This window comes from Mizuhopecten yessoensis, unplaced genomic scaffold (assembly GCF_002113885.1).
Source record: "Mizuhopecten yessoensis strain PY_sf001 unplaced genomic scaffold, ASM211388v2 scaffold1883, whole genome shotgun sequence".
In the NCBI taxonomy this organism is placed as follows: domain Eukaryota; kingdom Metazoa; phylum Mollusca; class Bivalvia; order Pectinida; family Pectinidae; genus Mizuhopecten; species Mizuhopecten yessoensis.
In genome coordinates this window covers 1,889,585-1,907,890 of record NW_018404269.1, presented here as the reverse complement: position 1 = coordinate 1,907,890, position 18,306 = coordinate 1,889,585, and the positions used below count along the sequence as shown (strand labels likewise).

The 18,306-nt window shown below is 39.3% G+C and overlaps 2 protein-coding genes across 2 annotated transcripts in view; one reads left to right on the top strand and one right to left on the bottom strand.

Moving 5' to 3' along the window:
- Positions 1-18,306, top strand: part of LOC110442578 (transient receptor potential cation channel subfamily V member 1-like) — a 34,668-nt gene that overhangs the window by 2,169 nt on the left and 14,193 nt on the right. The window lies entirely within an intron of this gene.
- Positions 2,159-5,652, bottom strand: LOC110442586. The gene is made up of 3 exons (XM_021486270.1): positions 4,164-5,652; positions 3,149-3,992; positions 2,159-2,240 (listed from the first exon to the last, which is right to left on the bottom strand). The coding sequence occupies exons 1-3, from the start codon at positions 5,537-5,539 to the stop codon at positions 2,235-2,237; spliced, it is 2,226 nt and encodes a 741-aa protein (XP_021341945.1). The 5' UTR covers positions 5,540-5,652; the 3' UTR covers positions 2,159-2,234.

Below are 18,306 nucleotides of genomic sequence, written 5' to 3'. Positions count from 1 at the left end.
ATTTCTGCCCGTGAAGCAGACGCTGTTGGACGCTTTGAGGTCGCGATAAAGACGCGATACAGCCGTACTTTACCCGTCGTTACACGCGGTAAGAAATTCACACGCGGTTGGCCGCGCGAAAAAGTTTTGGGCTGCCCAAAAATTTAGACCGCGGGTAATCGGGGGCGGTACACGTGGTACACACGCGGTAAAGACGCGGTACAGACGCGGAACGAACGTGCTAGGACGTGCTACGGCCGCGGTTAAGACGTGGTTACACGCGGTAGGACGCGAAATTTTAGCGGGTAATCGCGGGTGGAGCACGGTCATAGCACGTTTGTTCCGCGTCTGTACCGCGTTGTTATCACGTGCATTAGCGTGTGTACCGCGTGTAAACACGGACAAACGCCTTTCTCCGCGTAAACAGCGCGCCCCAATACCGGCCTAATCACGTTCAATTGCGTCTTGTACACGTCCCAAATACGATTGTCCACGGCCTAATCGCGTCCGTACAACGTCTGATTTTAGGTATATAAAAAGCGCGATTTGCCGAGCATTCGTCAGTTGTGCTCCAGACGTCAAGGGGTGAACATGGATCCCCGTCACCGTAATGACCTCGTCTTGCTGCTCCAGCAGCATCAGAACCAAGTGGTACAGGTCCATCAGCTCCTCATTGACAGAAGAAGACGAAGGAGGAGGAGGAGGGTGGTCCGGAACATCTGGGTGCGCGACTGGATTGGCAGGAGACCTGAGCTGGGGCTGTACGATCGTCTCATGGTGGAGCTCCGTAATGAAGATCCAAGGGCCTTCCAGAACTTCATGAGAATGCCACCTGCCATGTTCGATGAAATTGTGCAGATACTGACACCAGCCCTTACCAAGGTCTCATGGTACAGACGCGAAAGGCTGTGTGACCGGGCCTTTATATAGGCCGAAATTGAATTTTTAGCCGTGACCGCGCTATACGATAGACAGCTAGAGAATGACCACTACAGCGTATACACGCTACACACCCGTGTTCCCACGTGGCAAACCGCCTGCACGATATCTCCGTGCCCGAGAAGACAAATAATTCTCTCTATACTGTCGAACCGCGAGAATATTTAAGTCTTCTCTTCACCTCCAATCCGAAATAAATAACACAACACGCAAATACTCATTTGCCGGACTAGCCTGTCGTGCTTCGAGAAATTACAAAGAAAGGGCAAGGAGAACGATTGTAATATTTTTTTATTTTATTTTTTTCTTTACAAACCTAATTTTTGTGTTACTAACAAACGATTCTCAAGAGAATCCGCAACGTAGCCGTCTTTGCTCGACTGGGATTTTCCACCGACCGTGCCTTTGAAAACAGCGTTCGTTCACGCCGTTATTCGCAGCCAGGGTAGCCCCCCCTGATCGGAGCGAATGCAGACTGAAGTTCCCTTCGCCCGAAACAAGCTTGATTCGCTTCATGATTGCCTCTTTTGCTCCGGTGTAACTAAGTGACTTATTCTTACTAATAAGTTTACATACTTTACCGGAACGGTAGACTTGCTTGAACAAGAATTCGTCGGATTCCAAATCTATCTCCGCCAAATTAACGTATTTCGTCAACATTGTGTATGGACACGCGACCGTGATACCCTTGCTAATAACCACGTCACTACCGAAATGATACTGGTCCGTCTTACTTTTTCTAATAATTAGCGTAAAATGGTCTCCGGAAAACTTAACATCCGAACAACGCAAAGCACTAAGCTCGTTAAAACGTAAAAACCCCGAAAAAGATATTAATATCATTGAAAGGTCCCTAACCACCATCAAGTCATCTGAACATGAAAACATTTCACATAAATCAATAAGAATGTCCGATGTCACCGGTTCCTTCTTGCGTGTAGGCTTTTTAGCAACACGTTTAGACGTCTCGACTAAGTTCTGCACAAATGAGTTACATGTAGGATCCTCGCGTCCGTTCACTCTGTGTACCCATTTAATGGCATACACTGCTGCTGACACCGTCGCGAAAGTAGAACCGTTTCCCAACAAAAAGTTTAAATACAATGCCACATGGATAGGACTCGCAGGGAGAGCTGTAAATCCGTGTTCAGTAATAAAACGCTCCCACCTTTTGAATGCTCCGTAATATTTGATGTTGGTGCTTGCACTCTTGCTCAATAATAGCCTCTCCGCCATACCGTCTGCCATCTTGTATAGTGGAGAGCCTTCCGTGACCCCAGAGGCCTTGATCGCATCATCTATGGATCCCCTCAGTCCTATGCCTGTCAAAACACACGAACAAAATATAGAGTATAGCTTATACCGTAACCTGATTTCAATTCCTAAAATCTAACCTCAGGGCCAACATTTCAAAAGCCAAAACATCGACTCCGAAACACCCGTTGTTGCCCCGCCCCCTCAACGTGACACCCCTGTTCGACAATAGACGAACGTCTACAATGTAATGACCGAACACCCCCTCTGTGGGACATAATATGGGCCAATAAGCCGCGCTTCTCCATAGAGGAACGATAAGCGTCCCACATGTCAACTCGTCCCTCATTTTGACCAAAACCTGAACAACCAGTCTCGGAGGTGGAACGACCCAGTTGTTAACCCCTTGCCACCCTACAGTGAACGCATCCATGGCTTCCGTGCCTGGACACCACCACTTGGAATTAAACCGTATGCACTTACTGTTGTAATCTGTGGCGAAACGATCAATTTTGTGTGGTCCCCATGCTGCCTCACATAACTCAAAAACCCAAGCCTGTACTGACCAGTCGTCAGCATCTTTGCATCTGCTTAAATAATCAGCAGTCTCATTCATGCCTCTGGGTAACCACTGTGCACTAATGTCTATGCTATTTGCATCGCACATATCATTTACCTCTCTGGCGATATTCTGTAGATCTGACCTCCTACTACCCACCTTCACTATAGAACAAACGTTCTTGTTATCCGTCAACAACTTAACGTGTTTACCTTTTACCTTGTCGATCTTGGACAAAAGTACTCTTTTCGTGGCCTCCAATTCTCGCCAAGTTGAGCTGTACGAGCTCTCATTTTCATTCCACGTACCCAACGCTATACACTTATCCATGTGATACAGATCCCCCACCGTGGGGAGCCTGTCTTCCTGACTGCGTGAAAAAACCTCTGCTGGATTTTAAACTACGTCACTACTCACCTGACGTTTCAAAGGCCGTCCTGTCTTAGGGATAATATGACCCCCTAAGGATCGATCCGCACTATGAGTGCTACCACACTGACCTCTCAAAGGTCGCCCTATACTGGGGCCAGCCTTGGCCCCGCCTTTCATTAGGCGACAAACACCCGGGGTGTTATCTGTGATGACATGACCTCTCAAAGGTCGCCCCTCACCGGGGTCTCCGTGGCCCTGACCCCCTGCGGGTCGTACAACACCCTGAGTGCCGTAAACAGCATCATATGCCTCCACCCCATCTCTCGGAGAGATTACCACTACTGTGGCGTCACCCGAATCTACATGTACACCAATGACAACACCGTGTTCATCTAACGGTACACCATCACGTGTGTATACAAACTCACCGTAACCAATATCGATTATCTGATCTAAATCACCCTCGTGTTTGTACTCACCATGCACCTCTTGTACATATCCCCCGTATCCCACTGCAGATGCGTCCGTGCATACCACAACATCACACACTGCGTGCTCATTCAATAATGTAGAACCTTTATCGTTCATGGATTGCACATTTAACAACCAGAATTCTATCTCGTCAATAGCCTCTGCCGTAAGCATAACACGCGCATTCCAACTTGCTCTAGATAATACACATGTGTACAACGCTCGAGTACGCAAACGAGCGACGGACCCAACCACACCCTGCATAGATATGATTCGGCCGACCAAAGCCGCTACATACCGGACGGAGAACAATACCTGACCTCTTTGTGTGACCTGTGTCATTGTATTGGATAACCAATACAAAAGCCGATCAATCCTGTCTGTAGTAACCCTGACCACGCCTACCTCCATAGACCATGTACAGTGGCGGATCCAGAGGGGTTTTTTGGGCTTCAGGAAACCCCCCCACCCTGAGATTTTTCTTTAAAAATCATATATTTTCACCATTTTCCTCAATTTTTTCCAACATGGAAACCCCCCAGGAAATTTGGAAACCCTCCCAGATAGGTCTCTGGATCCACCGCTGCATGTATACCCTAGCCAGGTAGCGCATCTCGATGCCTTCCAATGACATTTCTCTTCAGCGAGGAGAAAGCCGTAATCCGTTAAAGCCTGCTTAACATACCTGCTTACCTCATTGGCCCCGCCTTCCGTCTCATGACCCCCGATACCGTCGTCCAAATACATAATTAGCCTATGACCTGCACTACGAACAGATTTGACGACTTCTCTCAAAACCTTTGAGAATTGAAATGCTGCTGTAGAAACACCGAATGCGAGAACATTCCAGATGTATTGCCGCGTCCTACCTTCTATTTCATATTGAAAACCAAGAAATTTTCTGTGTTCTGAGAAAATTTCAATATGATGGTATGCAGACTTCAAATCAAAAGTAAACAGGTAATCACCCGTCTGAAGCACCTCCCTCGCTACTTTAGCGTCGTCATATTTGAATTTAAATTTATGCAAATACGGATTGATGTGTCTACAGTCCAGAACTAGGCGTGGCTTACCTGTCTTATTGAAGGCTACTGTCAGCGGATTTACGACAGCTGGACATAACGGTACTTCTGTCACGCACCCAAGTCGTAATAGCTTTTCAATTTCTGCTTTAACAAAGTCGGGATTATCCCGTGCAGTCTTGTTATTCGACAATACCACACTTGGCGGAATTTCCCTAAATGGGAGTTTGTATCCACTCTCTATTATGGAGAGAACCGCCTCACTGGTACCTTTTTTCTCCCAATACTGAATACTACCTTTCAAACGTCCGACCGGCGAACGCTCAGTTTCTGTACCATTACCCTTATGTACAGGACAACACTTATCATCTCTTACCTGCTTGTTCTCGTTTATGACTGATGTTCGCACATGCATAGTAAACAAAGATCTACTTATCTTATGAGCCGATGGGTTCGAAACCCCTCCATGGACCCCAGGACACTCCTGTCGCCAATGCCCAGCCTTTCCACAGCCGAAACAGGTGCCGGGTTTGTTGACACTCCTGGGGAAATATCCCTGTCTCTCTCTCGCTGGGCTTATAGTCATGGGGTTCCTCGTCTCCGTGTTCTCCCGACGATAAGGCCTGTATCTGTTCCTCCCACGCGTCGACTTTGTTTTCGCCGCTTTAACTTTTTTATTAGCCCTGGATATCGCTCGGTCCATTTTCTTCTCATCGTCCGAGTCTGATGCTATAGGATTCGCTATGTACTCATCCACCGTTTTCCAGCCGGACTCAGAACTGTCCGCTAGCTTAACCAGCTTGTTCCGATAGTCTAACATTGACATACCTTCTTCTATTTTGTTACGCGTTGTATCTGGGTCCGACATTAAAGAATGCGTGGCGTCCACCAATTTAGCCCGTACTTTGGAATTAAATTTATGCTGCACCTCACAACTTTTCATATTAAATTTGTAAGTGTCCGCATTTAGTATCGACTGCTGTATTTTCTCCAACGACGCCTCAGAATTCTCGCACACCTTCCTTTCAAACGAGCCTAATTTTTGAGATATTAGACTGTCTAATTGCCCCAGCGTATCATTTTGTGAGAATGACCACTACAGCGTATACACGCTACACACCCGTGTTCCCACGTGGCAAACCGCCTGCACGATATCTCCGTGCCCGAGAAGACAAATAATTCTCTCTATACTGTCGAACCGCGAGAATATTTAATTACTATGGGCGTCTATGTTTACCAGACAATAATCTGTTTACTGTTACTAGGGGCGTCTTTGTTTACCAGACAGTAATCTGGTTACTGTTACTATGAGCGTCCTTGTTTACCAGACATCATTCAGGTTTTACTATGGGCGTCTATGTTTACCAGACAATAATCTAGTTACTATTACTATGGGCGTCTATGTTTACCAGACAGTAATCTGTTTACTGTTACTAGGGGCGTCTTTGTTTACCAGACAATAATCTGTTTATTGTCACTACTGTTACTATGAGTGTCTATGTTTACCAGACAGTACTCTGTTAACTGTTACTATGGGCGTCTATGTTTACCAGACAATAATTTAGTTACTGTTACTATGGGACGTCTTTGTTTACTAGACAGTATTCTGGTTACTGTTATTATGAGCGTCCTTGTTTACCAGATAATAATCAGGTTACTGTTACTATGAGCGTCTTTGTTTACCAGAAATTAATCTAGTTACTGTTACTATGGGACGTCTTTGTTTACAAGACAGTATTCTGGTTACTGTTATTATGAGCGTCCTTGTTTACCAGATAATAATCAGGTTACTGTTACTATGAGCGTCTATGTTTACCAGACGATAATCTGGTATGTTACTATGGGCTCTATGTTTACCAGACGATAATCTAGTTACTGTTACTATGGGCGTCTTTATTTACCAGATAGTACTTTTTATGAAAGGTGTAATCAATACCCTTTATTTATTAGCATATATACACAGCTATTCATTTGAATATTAACATTGCAGTTTGTTTTGATGAGACCAGCACTATATACAATGCAATTCGCGATTTCCATACCGTTTTTCTTCCTAACGTCTGTGTGTGCTCGATTTAAATACCTGATCGATTGAACAAGCCGAGACCAATGTGACAATTGACCTACACAATATACTTGCATAGGTAACGACACGTCGATACCGGATGATTGGTCGGTAGGGCCAAAACATATTAGTGTTGTGTGACGTAGGCAAAGTTTCTGGTAGACCAAAAGAAAATGGGGAGGGACTTAATCGGGATGCTTTTGTTAACACTGAATTGACTGAGTGTTTGTGTAGGTTAAAACAGTTTTATACATTCCTGCATTTTTTGCTGTTGTGATTATTTTCCAAACTTGTTTTTTCAACTGACTAACATTTGAACGATTTGCTGGATTTCTTAGAATTTGTGTTTCTTGCCACAAAAAAAGAGGTCATCTGGGACGCAGTATGTAGGTGGGCGACGGGCTTAGTAGGCTTTATATGTGGCGACAGAGCACCGATATGGGTTCTGGGGGTTACCAAGACACGTGGAAGAACGGCTCTCACATGTTTAGGGTCAGAACCAGGTCTAGTTTTCGTCAGATATTCAGAGATTTAAATATATTCATTATTTTCCGAAACCTTACGTAATTGTCCATCGCCCCATCGCTAATCCCGGAGTTCATCAACACCTCCAATACCAAATCGAATAATATTTTGGAGCCGCATTGTTTGTATCAAACTTTCAGGGCTACCGGTCCCCAGTTGACGTGATTTGTAAGTCTTATCAATATCTATTCTTTGTCAGTAATGGCATGGACTCTCCTATCTTGATTACCTTTACCCTCACGTTTATTTTATTTTTTTAATGAATCACCGCCATTACTATTGAAAACTTGGAATTTGTTGCGATCTGCTTGCCGTAATCTTTCTTTTTCAAATACTGATCAATGCTGCATATGATATTTCTGATATATGCGGGTTCATATTCGTCATCCTTCTGATTTCGTTAAGAGTAACTTGTTTAAATGTACGTTTTTTTTTCTTTTAAACGGTCATTTTTTTCTGAGGACATTTTGTAAGAAATCTTGTACTTTCCTAGCGTCACCATCCGTTGTTTATTTTGTATTTTTGTTTACCACTGATGCAAAAAAAGACATTGATATCTGTATCGTCTAGTGAATCAATGTCAGACTTATCGCTAAAATTGCTGTGAATTTTTAAAACGGATGGCGATATATTTCTGAAAGTTTCTTTTACTGTCACAGATTGACTTCCCGTTTCACGACCTGGACATGACGGTATGACGTTGAAACGATATCAAGCCTCCGTAGCAATTTTGCCTGAAAATGATTCCATTTCATAGCGATCAAATCTAAAAGAATTTATCTCTCTTTTGATAATAGCTTAATTATCTCCATTTTCCCCATCGTTTAACTCATAAAGTCACCAACATTTGCCAGTAGCACGTCATCATGCAAAGCAGCCATACTGACAGCAGACGACGGAAGCAAAACAGCACATGGCACAAATCGCGTGAAAAAATAGTCCCAGTCTAAATTTCTTGACCAATCAAACCCCTGGAGGGTCATATACGTTGTAATAGAGTTTCAATGCTGCACTATGTGTTGCAAATTACTGGTTACCGGGAAATTTTCGCCGTACTTTAACATTCTCTTTTGTCGCCCTCCCTTGACAAAGCAAATGTATCATGACAGCGGATATCAGTACACAACATATAATGTATAGTAAGTATATGTGAATGGCGGAATTAACACTGGGTGAACATGAATTTTATTGACATGTATTGACTGGTCGAAAGTATCCCGGTATACCGTATAATAAAACAAGTTAGAGTCTGTTTCAAAAAAAACTAATAAGCACATACGAATTCTGGTAATTGAAATGTAGAAGTGTATTCCTAGTGTTTCCGACTATGTTATTCTGAACAATGGGATTGGCAGTTTATAATTGGAGCATTGTCACCATATATAGTTTACCTTCAGTAAAAAATACTTAATAGATCAAAGTAACAATACACAAGGACAAACGAGACATCCTCGTCGACAATCAAGGACAACATATACCGTAGTTACATTACACAAGGACAAACGAGACCCCCTCGACGACAAACAAGGACAACATATACCGTAGTTACATCACACAAGGACAAAAAACACTACCTTGTCAACACACAAGGACAACTTTTACCACAGTTACAATACACAAGGACAAAAGTCTCCACTTGTTCATCACACAAGGACAACATGTACCGAATTAATATTAAACAAGGCCAAAGAGACCCCCTCGTCAAAACACAAGTACAACATATACCGTATTAACAATACACAAGGACAAAAGAGACCCCCTCGTCGACAAACAAGGACAACATATACCGTATTATCATAACATAAGGACAAAAGAGACCCTCTCGACAAGGATCAGACAAGGATAACGTATACCATAGTTACAATAAACAATGACAACAGTCACCCCCTGGTCATCACACAAGGACAAAATATACCTTAGTAAAAACACATAAGGACAAAAGACACCACCTCGTCAACACACAAGGAGAAACTTAAACCACAGCTGCAATGCATAAGACCAAAACAAACCACTTTGTCAACATACATATATCATAGAAATAATACACAATTGTAATTTTTTTTCTCGAGAAGCAATGGAGGGATCTTTTTTTCAAACTACACTTATGGTTCCCGCATTGTCCCTACTTATTATGCATTCTGAATTTGGTGACTGTTGGAGAAGAAAATCATGATGACCGACAGGCGGCCATCTTGAGTTTTGAGGTTAAAACAATTTAACGCTATTAATCAGATAGTACTGTATTTATATTTTCCAAACTCACATAAAGCTTCCCAATAGTTCATTGTTATGCATATTAATTTAGGGACTGACCGGAAAACAGGATGGTCACCAGGCCCGGTTGTTCAAATTTATCGTTAAGCTAACGAAGTCGTTAAGTTTAACCAGTCGCTAACCTCTATTTCTGCGTTAGTAAACGCTTGCGTTAAATCTGTTGTTCAGAGAGCCATTTTGGAATTTGACAGTTCTAGATTGTTATCACTATTTCCAAAGAATTACAAAAGATTTTTTTTCTAAAATTTCTTAATTTAGTTCCCTTTGTTACAAATGAAAAAACATTCTAGTTACTAGGTCAAACGAAAACCTCGGTTTGAAAGAAAAATGTCATACACAGCAGTATGAAACCTTTATCAATAGTTCCCACAAGACGAAAACACTGTTTGCATGGTACGATCCAACAGAAAAGAGAAATGAAATAGTAAAGACCTATCTTACATAGAGCCTATGAAGATGGTACGATGGTGGGCACTATGATCCCTTTGGGATCTCCTGTTTAAATATATCATACTGCGACTTGGGTATGCAGTAATTCAGAAATCGATTATTTATATCAATCACAACCTCTAACCCATTCAGGTGAATACCCGAGTCAGAAAAAATCGCTGACTATTCTATATGTGTTAGGTTACCATACAAACATCACGTCCATTGAAACAAAAGTCCAAGGTAATATTAAGATTTCTTTTACATTTACAATCAATAGGATTGACCAATGATAAGCGCAACTGTGTGTCCGGGTTAAGGGTGGTTTAGAACCTGCCTGCAATGAGTGCAAATGACCAATGTCTTAAATCTTAGTGGATGCTGAAATGGGGTCATATAGATGACACTAAGGGCGGTCAAGAGTAAACACATTACCCGTTCCTCTGACTGCCTGTAGTATTAGAATGTTATTTGGCGGAATATCTCGATATTTTCTGACAGACGTGTTTACTGTTTTGGTGCATTGTGGATTAGTGGGTAGTGTTCAAAGGTTTAGAGTCGAGACCCACTCGTTTGCACTCTTTGCTTGACAAAGGAAACATAAGTGTTCGAAAGCTCACAAAATCGCTTTTAAATTACTGTTTTTGATCAAAACAACATAGTATTTATTATTTATACCAAACTCCGAACAGGATACTTATGGGTTATGTGGAAGACTACGCCTGACAAAGGACAAAAAGGGGAATATACCTAATTGGATTTCAGTCTCATTATCTAAAACAAAAATCAGCAACTTGAAATCCGAAAAGAAAACCAAAGACAACATTGTATTTCTTGATTCCATTGTCCAAACCACAATCAACGATCTAATAACTTGATCATTTCTGCAGGCATTTTTACATGTCATACTTACAATGCTGTTACACAGAGATACTAGCTAATCATACTTTTCTATATTATTTAATGATAAGGATACGGACCTGTCTCGTTTGTGTTTGATTACCAATCTTCACAAAGTCGTATACGCTAGGTTTTATCGCTCTTCTAGTTGCTCAACCAACTCATCATTCAAACGTCTTCATACCATTTTTAGTTGAAACGAAATCAGGGTTGCAACCGTTGTCATGCTGTTTCGATATATACTTCAAGCAGTAAAATAAATACACTTGTAGAATGTGGACTTTAAAGAATTTGCATACATCTTTTGATCCATTCTGACCATCTTTTCCTCAAAAATATTTCTTTATTAGAATATACGACTTTTCCATTCTGTACAATACTATATGTCATACTACTGAGGGAACTTGTATATGTATTGTTTAAACTCATTTGGAACATATTGGGTTTTTAAAAAAGGGACCAAAAAACAGGTGGAAAAAAATGAGGATATCATAGTGTGAACTGTTGAATTCCTTCTTGACAATATCTATGATGAGTTGATTAGTAAGATTATCTAGGTAACCCAAAACATTCAGTTATTTGAGGCATGCTTTCACAACATCAGTTTAAGTGAATGCGTATATTTAGAAGTCATTCAACGGAATTGTTAAAACAATGCTGTAATTATATTTCCTTTAATTGATCAGACGTATTGACACAACGGTGATAGGTTAATGTATTATAATCCTGTAACTATGGAGTTACTGTTACTATGAACTTCTTTGTTTACTAGACAATTCTTTAGTTACTGTTACTGTGGTTATCTTTGTTTACCAGACACTATTCAGGTTACCGTTAATATGGACGTCTATGTTTATCAGACAGCATTCAGGTTACAACTGTTACTATGGATGTCTTTGTTTACTAGACAGTAATCTGGTTACTGTTACTAAGGACGTCTTTGTTTACCAGACAGTATTCTGTTTACTGTTACTATGAACGTCTTTGTTTACTAGACAATACTTTAGTTACTGTTACTGTGGTGATCTTTGTTTACCAGACAGTATTCAGGTTACCGTTAATATGGACGTCTATGTTTATCAGACAGCATTCAGGTTACCGTTACTATGGATGTCTTTGTTTACCAGACAGTATTCTGGTTACTGTTGCTATGGATGTCTTTGTTTACCAGACAGTATTCCGGTTACTGTTGCTATGGATGTCTTTGTTTACCGGACAGAAATCTGGTTACTTTTGATATGGATGTCTTTGTTTACCAGAGAGTATTCCGGTTACTGTTGCTATGGATGTCTTTGTTTACCAGAGAGTATTTTGGTTACTGTTGCTATGGATGTCTTTGTTTATCGGACAGAAATCTCGTTACTGTTGCTATGGACGTCTTTGTTTACCAGACAGAAATCTGGTTACTGTTCCTATGGATGTCTTTGTTTACCGGACAGAAATCTGGTCACTGTTGCTATGGATGTCGTTGTTTACCGGACAGCAATATGGAAACTGTAGCTATGGATGTCTTTGTTGACCGGACAGAAATCTGGTTACTGTTGCTATGGATGTCTTTGTTTACCAGACAGTATTCTGGTTACTGTTACTATGGACGTCTTTGTTTACAGGACAGTATTCCGGTTACTGTTACTATGGACGTCTATGTTTACCAGACATCATTCTGGTTACTGTTACTATGAACGTCCTTTTAAACCAGACAGTATTCTGGTTACTGTTGTTATAGATATCTATGCTTACCAGACAGTATTCAGGTTACCGTTAATATGGACGTCTATGTTTACCAGACAGCATTCAGGTTACCGTTACTATGGATGTCTTTGTTTACCAGACAGTATTCTGGTTACTGTTGCTATGGATGTCTTTGTTTACCAGACAGTATTCCGGTTACTGTTGCTATGGATGTCTTTGTTTACAGGACAGTATTCTGGTTACTGTTGCTATGGATGTCTTTGTTTACCAGCCAGTATTCCGGTTACTGTTACTATGGATGTCTTTGTTTACCAGACAGTATTCCGGTTACTGTTGCTATGGATGTCTTTGTTTACAGGACAGTATTCTGGTTACGGTTACTATTGGTGTCTTTGTTTACCAGACAATACTTTAGTTACTGTTGCTATAGACGTCTATGTTTACCAGACAGTATTCTGTTTACTGTTTTTATGGATGTCTTTGTTTACCAGACAATACTTTAGTTACTGTTGCTATAGACGTCTATGTTTACCAGACAGTTTTCTGTTTACTGTTTCTATGGATGTCTTTGTTTACTAGACAGTAACCTGGTTACTGTTATTAAGGACGTCTTTGTTTACCAGACAATATTCTGTTTACTGTTTCTATGGATGTCTTTGTTTACTAGACAGTATTCTGGTTACTGTTACTATGAACGTCTTTGTTTACTAGACAATACTTTAGTTACTGTTACTATGGTGATCTTTGTTTACCAGACAGCATTCTGGTTACTGTTTCTATGGATGTCTTTGTTAATCGGACAGCAATCTGGTTACTCTTGATATGTATGTCTTTATTTAGCGAACAGCATTCTGGTTACTGTTGCTATGGATGTCTTTGTTTAACAGACAGTATTCTGGTTACTGTTTCTATGGATGTCTTTGTTTACCGGACAGAAATCTGGTTACTTTTGATATGGATGTATTTGTTTACCACACAGTATTCTGGTTACCGTTACTATGGACGTCTTTGTTTACCAGACAATATTCTGTTTACTGTTTCTATGGATGTCTTTGTTTACCGGACAGAAATCTGGTTACTGTTGCTATGGATGTCTTTGTTTACCAGACAGTATCCTGGTTACCGTTACTATGGATGTCTTTGTTTACCACACAGTATTCTGGTTACCGTTACCAAGGACTTTTTTTGTTTACCAGACAGTACTCTGGTTACTGTTACTATGGATTTCTATGTTTACCACACAGTATTCTGTTTACTGTTGCTATCGATGTCTTTGTTTACCAGACAGTGTTCTGGTTACTGTTACTAAGGACGTATTTGTTTACCAGACAATACTATGATTACTGTTACTATGGGCGTCTTTGTTTACCAGACAATAATATGGTGATGGTATTTTAGCGGTTATAACTCCATGTCTGGTAAAAAGCCCCTTTCCTTTTCCTTACTCTGCATGCTTGGGATTTGTGCTCCGTAATAAGCCCATCCCCATTTCTGCAAGCAATTCGGCGTTAAAAATTACAGCTGAAGACATCTTACCTTTAGCTCTGAATATTTGCATTTAACAAAGAACTTTTGATCAATAATTTTGAACCCTTGGAATATAGAATGGAATCTTCCAATGAGGCACTGGGCTTCTTGAAATGTTTTACCTGGGGGGGGGGGAGAGTTTTTGTCACTTTACATAAAACATTTCAGACTCTGAATATCAGCTGGTATGTTTAAGGAGTATGAAATTATGTAATGTTTATCTGGGGGGAGATATATAAGACCACATTATCGAGAACGTTATCGTAGGGCAGCTAATGCAACACCGCTGACAACCATCGGATACCATAATTTTGGGTGGTAAATTCAACAGCGCTTATGACACGAGTTAACATTATTGGGGGCGGTAATTTTAATATCGTTTATACACAAAGCTAGTGAGTCGGGCAAGAAAAATATAATCGTTTGTCAAAAAATGATATTTGTTTCAGGTTGGACTATGTTTTCTGTTCTGGTGATATCAGTGTCTGTCATAAACTGGGTTATTAGTACGTGAAAAGTGTTCAGCGATTTACATAGAATACGTGATGAAGCCTTACGTTAAACAAATTATCAAAACTATTGATTGGCGTGATTCTAAACAAGGTGAGCGCAAGATTAAGCTTTTAATATTAGCGTTTCATTATTTGAAACCAATAAGGTAACTCCGATTGTTGTTAATGTTGCATGTTGTTCTAGTACTGCTACGTGCAATAATAAATGGTTTTACTTGATTTCTCTTCGTTTCTTTTTATTGCATTCCAAATAAATTTTCAGTTTAAATTTACTTAAGAAGTGCTTCTGATCTTTCATCGAAATCCGAAAGTTCCGATTTATTTAATTTCATTATTTTTGTACGTACCAAATCTACAATACAGATGACCTCCAGTATCTCTTTGGTTAACTGTGATATCCAGAACCAAAATGGTGGACAACACTGTCCAGTCTGGGCGTACGACCTTTTAATGTTACTGTGTACGCTTTGCGTACCAGACTATTATCTAGTTACTATTGAAGTTTTTGAACAGATACTTATCTATATACTTAATGTAAATCCAAGTAATGAAGATATGTTCTAGCACACATACATCTTTTAATTGATATTAAGGAAAACAGTTCAAGCTCCTGGTATACACTGCTTCTCCAGGCTCAGTCACATGGTTTGAAATTGGTGCAAATGCAGTGTTCTGTACCCTGAACGTCTTGTGTAAATACACAACTATTCATTTGAGTGTCAATATTGCTTTTCGATTGGTGAGACCACCATTTTAAATATTTAATTTTAAATGCAGAATTAGCATATATTTGTTTTTCCCAACATCCCTCATTCCTCAAAATGAAAACTTTATTTGTTAATTTTTTCCTTTTTCTAAATTGCATTTGGCAATACTTTAAGAAGAAAAAAAAGTTTATAAAACTTAAACTTTAATCAGTAGATTCCGAAGGCTAATGCTTCTATACGCTTGGTAATAGCGTTATAAATATGTTGCATCTTAACATAAAATATCTAATTTTGATAAAACTCCAAAACACTGCCTTGTAGCTAACTCTTTTCCATTTTATGATGTATGTGTCGTTAAAATTTATTTAAACATTAAACACAACAATTTTAGCCTCAATCTATGAATGTCGTTTTTTTAACACCCGAAAATGATCGAGGATAAACCAATAACGCGGAAAATAGATGCACGTTTGTCCGTCTGTTTAAATATTTTTGCCGGGTATTAACTGTGGAACAAATGATTGTACAAGTGTATGTCAGCTGCCCTAAGAAAGAGGAAAAACCCTTTTGATGTTGGCGTTGTTCGTCGAAGGCCAATGTATCTGTTATTAAATGACTTATTACCTTGTCTAGACATTAACTTTAGAAAAAAGAAAATCACACAAACCTCACGCTTAGTACGTGAATGTGTCTAGGAAAGAGATACAATCCTTCTGTTGATCTTCTGACTGGTCCGTCAAAGTTGAATGTCACAATCTGTTACTAAAAAAGGAATTTCGCAGACCAAATAACAGTCCTATGTGCTAACTTAAACTCACATGATCGCACAAAGCTCAAAATTAGTATATGCGTGTTGCTCTAGAGTAGACAAAGAATCCTATAATCTTGGATGAAGTATGTCAACAGTCAAGGTCATTGTAAACAAAAACCTTAATGTCGTAGTCTGGATCCTTATTTCAGAAAACAATTATGAAATACAGTTTATATTTGATGTGCCATTTTCTTTCGGATCGAAATGAGATCCTATGCTTTTGGTCTGTCAAACATCAAGGCAAGTAGAAATTCAAAGAGCTTCAGAATAAATGATTGTATACATTAAAAACTTAGTATGTATATGGCTCTAAGGAAAATGAAAAACGTTTATAATTTTGGGTGGGTTTTGGCCAAGATAAAAAACGGTGCAACTTAAAATTAAAAAAAACCTTTTTGTCTAGATTCTTGTTATAGAACGAAAATTGCGTTCAGCTTAGTGTATTTTTTGGAGTGAGGTTACCCTTCCGGTTTTTGGCTTTGTTCAACAAAGGTCAATGTCCCTGTTACCAGAAATAGAGTTTACAAGAAATAAAGTGATAGCACAAAACTTAACTCGGTATGTTGGATGCCATAAGGAGGAGGAGAGACCTTGTTGAATTTAGACCTTCGACTCGCCAAAACTCAATGTTATATTTACTTAAAATAAATTTTATCCCCTCCTTTTCCAACACAAATTGTAACATAAAGCTAAAACAAGAGATAGTAGGTGTACTGGAGGAATCATTGTACCTGTGTGATGTGTGTTATTACGAACAAGGTCACTGTTTATGTGAGTTGTATTAAGCAAAGTAGCAATATCGTGCTATAAAATGTAAACATTGTTGTGCTTTCTGTATCTAGATACCAAATACTTCAATGACTGAGTCCTTATTTTTTATTTCTTGTGACTATTTGCGTTAACTACTTCCAGATATAATTGTACAAGCAAAACGCTTTCTTAATATTAATAAATGATGCATGCTTTCTCATTGTACATGTAAAATTTTTATTTAAATCTGGTATCAACATCATTTAAAGGTCAAAGGGGAAATATCCACAAAGCGTAAATACAATTTAATTGATTAAAATTTGGAAGCTTTTCAAATAGTTTGTCAGTAAAAAATATCTTTTCATCTGTTGTAAGCGTGTGTAATAGTCATTTATCGAGACATGATAAGAAATTTACTGAGCCCCTTTAACCAATCGTATCGGCGAATGATCAGCACAAATGTGTGTCCGGATTCAACGGACAGTAACTTACCATGCCATTGTCAAATATCTTATACATAAATTTTGTCAAAGTCCTTATACTCGTGGAGGTGGTTAGGGCAACCCCGGTACGTTACAGATTTGGGTCTTGAGTGAAGTCTGCGTTTTCTGGTTTGTCAGCGTGCCCAGTCACTTAATCTCTACTGAATAATATGCATATATTGATTAATGGGGTTTTCCCCTAAATAAATATATATATGCATTGGCTCAACGATAACGCATGGTGGGAAAAGCGTGCCAGCTGATATTTAGGTGTCGTGTTGTTTTCTACTATTTAGACATTGGATCAGGTGTTATGCCATAAAATGCCAGATGGTATCGTCAATTCGGATCTATTTGCGCTAGATTAACAATGTGTCTGAATGAATTGACAGAGTGCACAGTGTACAAGTTATATAAAAGTGTTACAAGTTTCAGATATCGTGATCACACTGCAACACTGTTCTTCAATACTGTACGTTATGGTCACTTCATTGGCATTATACTAGTGTGTTCACGCTAAGAAGAATTTATATTTAAAGACGACAAAGTATTTCTTATGGGTAAACACATTTATAAATCGAACTCAGAACCAATGAAACAAGATTTAAAGACAAGTTTCATTACAGCAGCGATATATAAAGATGACTACATAGTGAATTACGCATATTTTGGTTTTTTAATATGTAGGTGATTTAGTCGAGAAACTTAAATTTCGCTCATGCCACATGGATTTGCATCATTTATGCTTCTAACAATTTGGTGCTAAAAGTTGAACTAATAATTCTTTATATCGATGATATCCATGTTTGATTTAAATAGTCCACTGGTTTCATACAAGGCTTAGATTATGATGCATCTCTCTGCACCTTAAATTAGAAATTAGAAGTAAGATTTTATATAACATTCATATCAATACTAGAATATGTTTCCTACGTCTAATGTGTTATTTATCTCAGTATTGACCTCATATATTGTCTCAGTAAAGATTTTATCAACCGATTAAATAGCAATCTATGTGTTCAGCCTTCGGATTAAC

What these genes read in the sequence shown, in the direction of transcription:
- LOC110442586 (XM_021486270.1), bottom strand. Translation starts at nt 5,539, where the DNA reads ATGAAAAGTTGTGAGGTGCAGCATAAATTTAATTCCAAAGTACGGGCT. An exon ending in GCTACCTGGCTAGGGTATAC is followed by an intron (nt 3,993 to 4,163) that starts ATGCAGCGGTGG and finishes CCGCCACTGTAC; the next exon opens with ATGGTCTATGGAGGTAGGCG.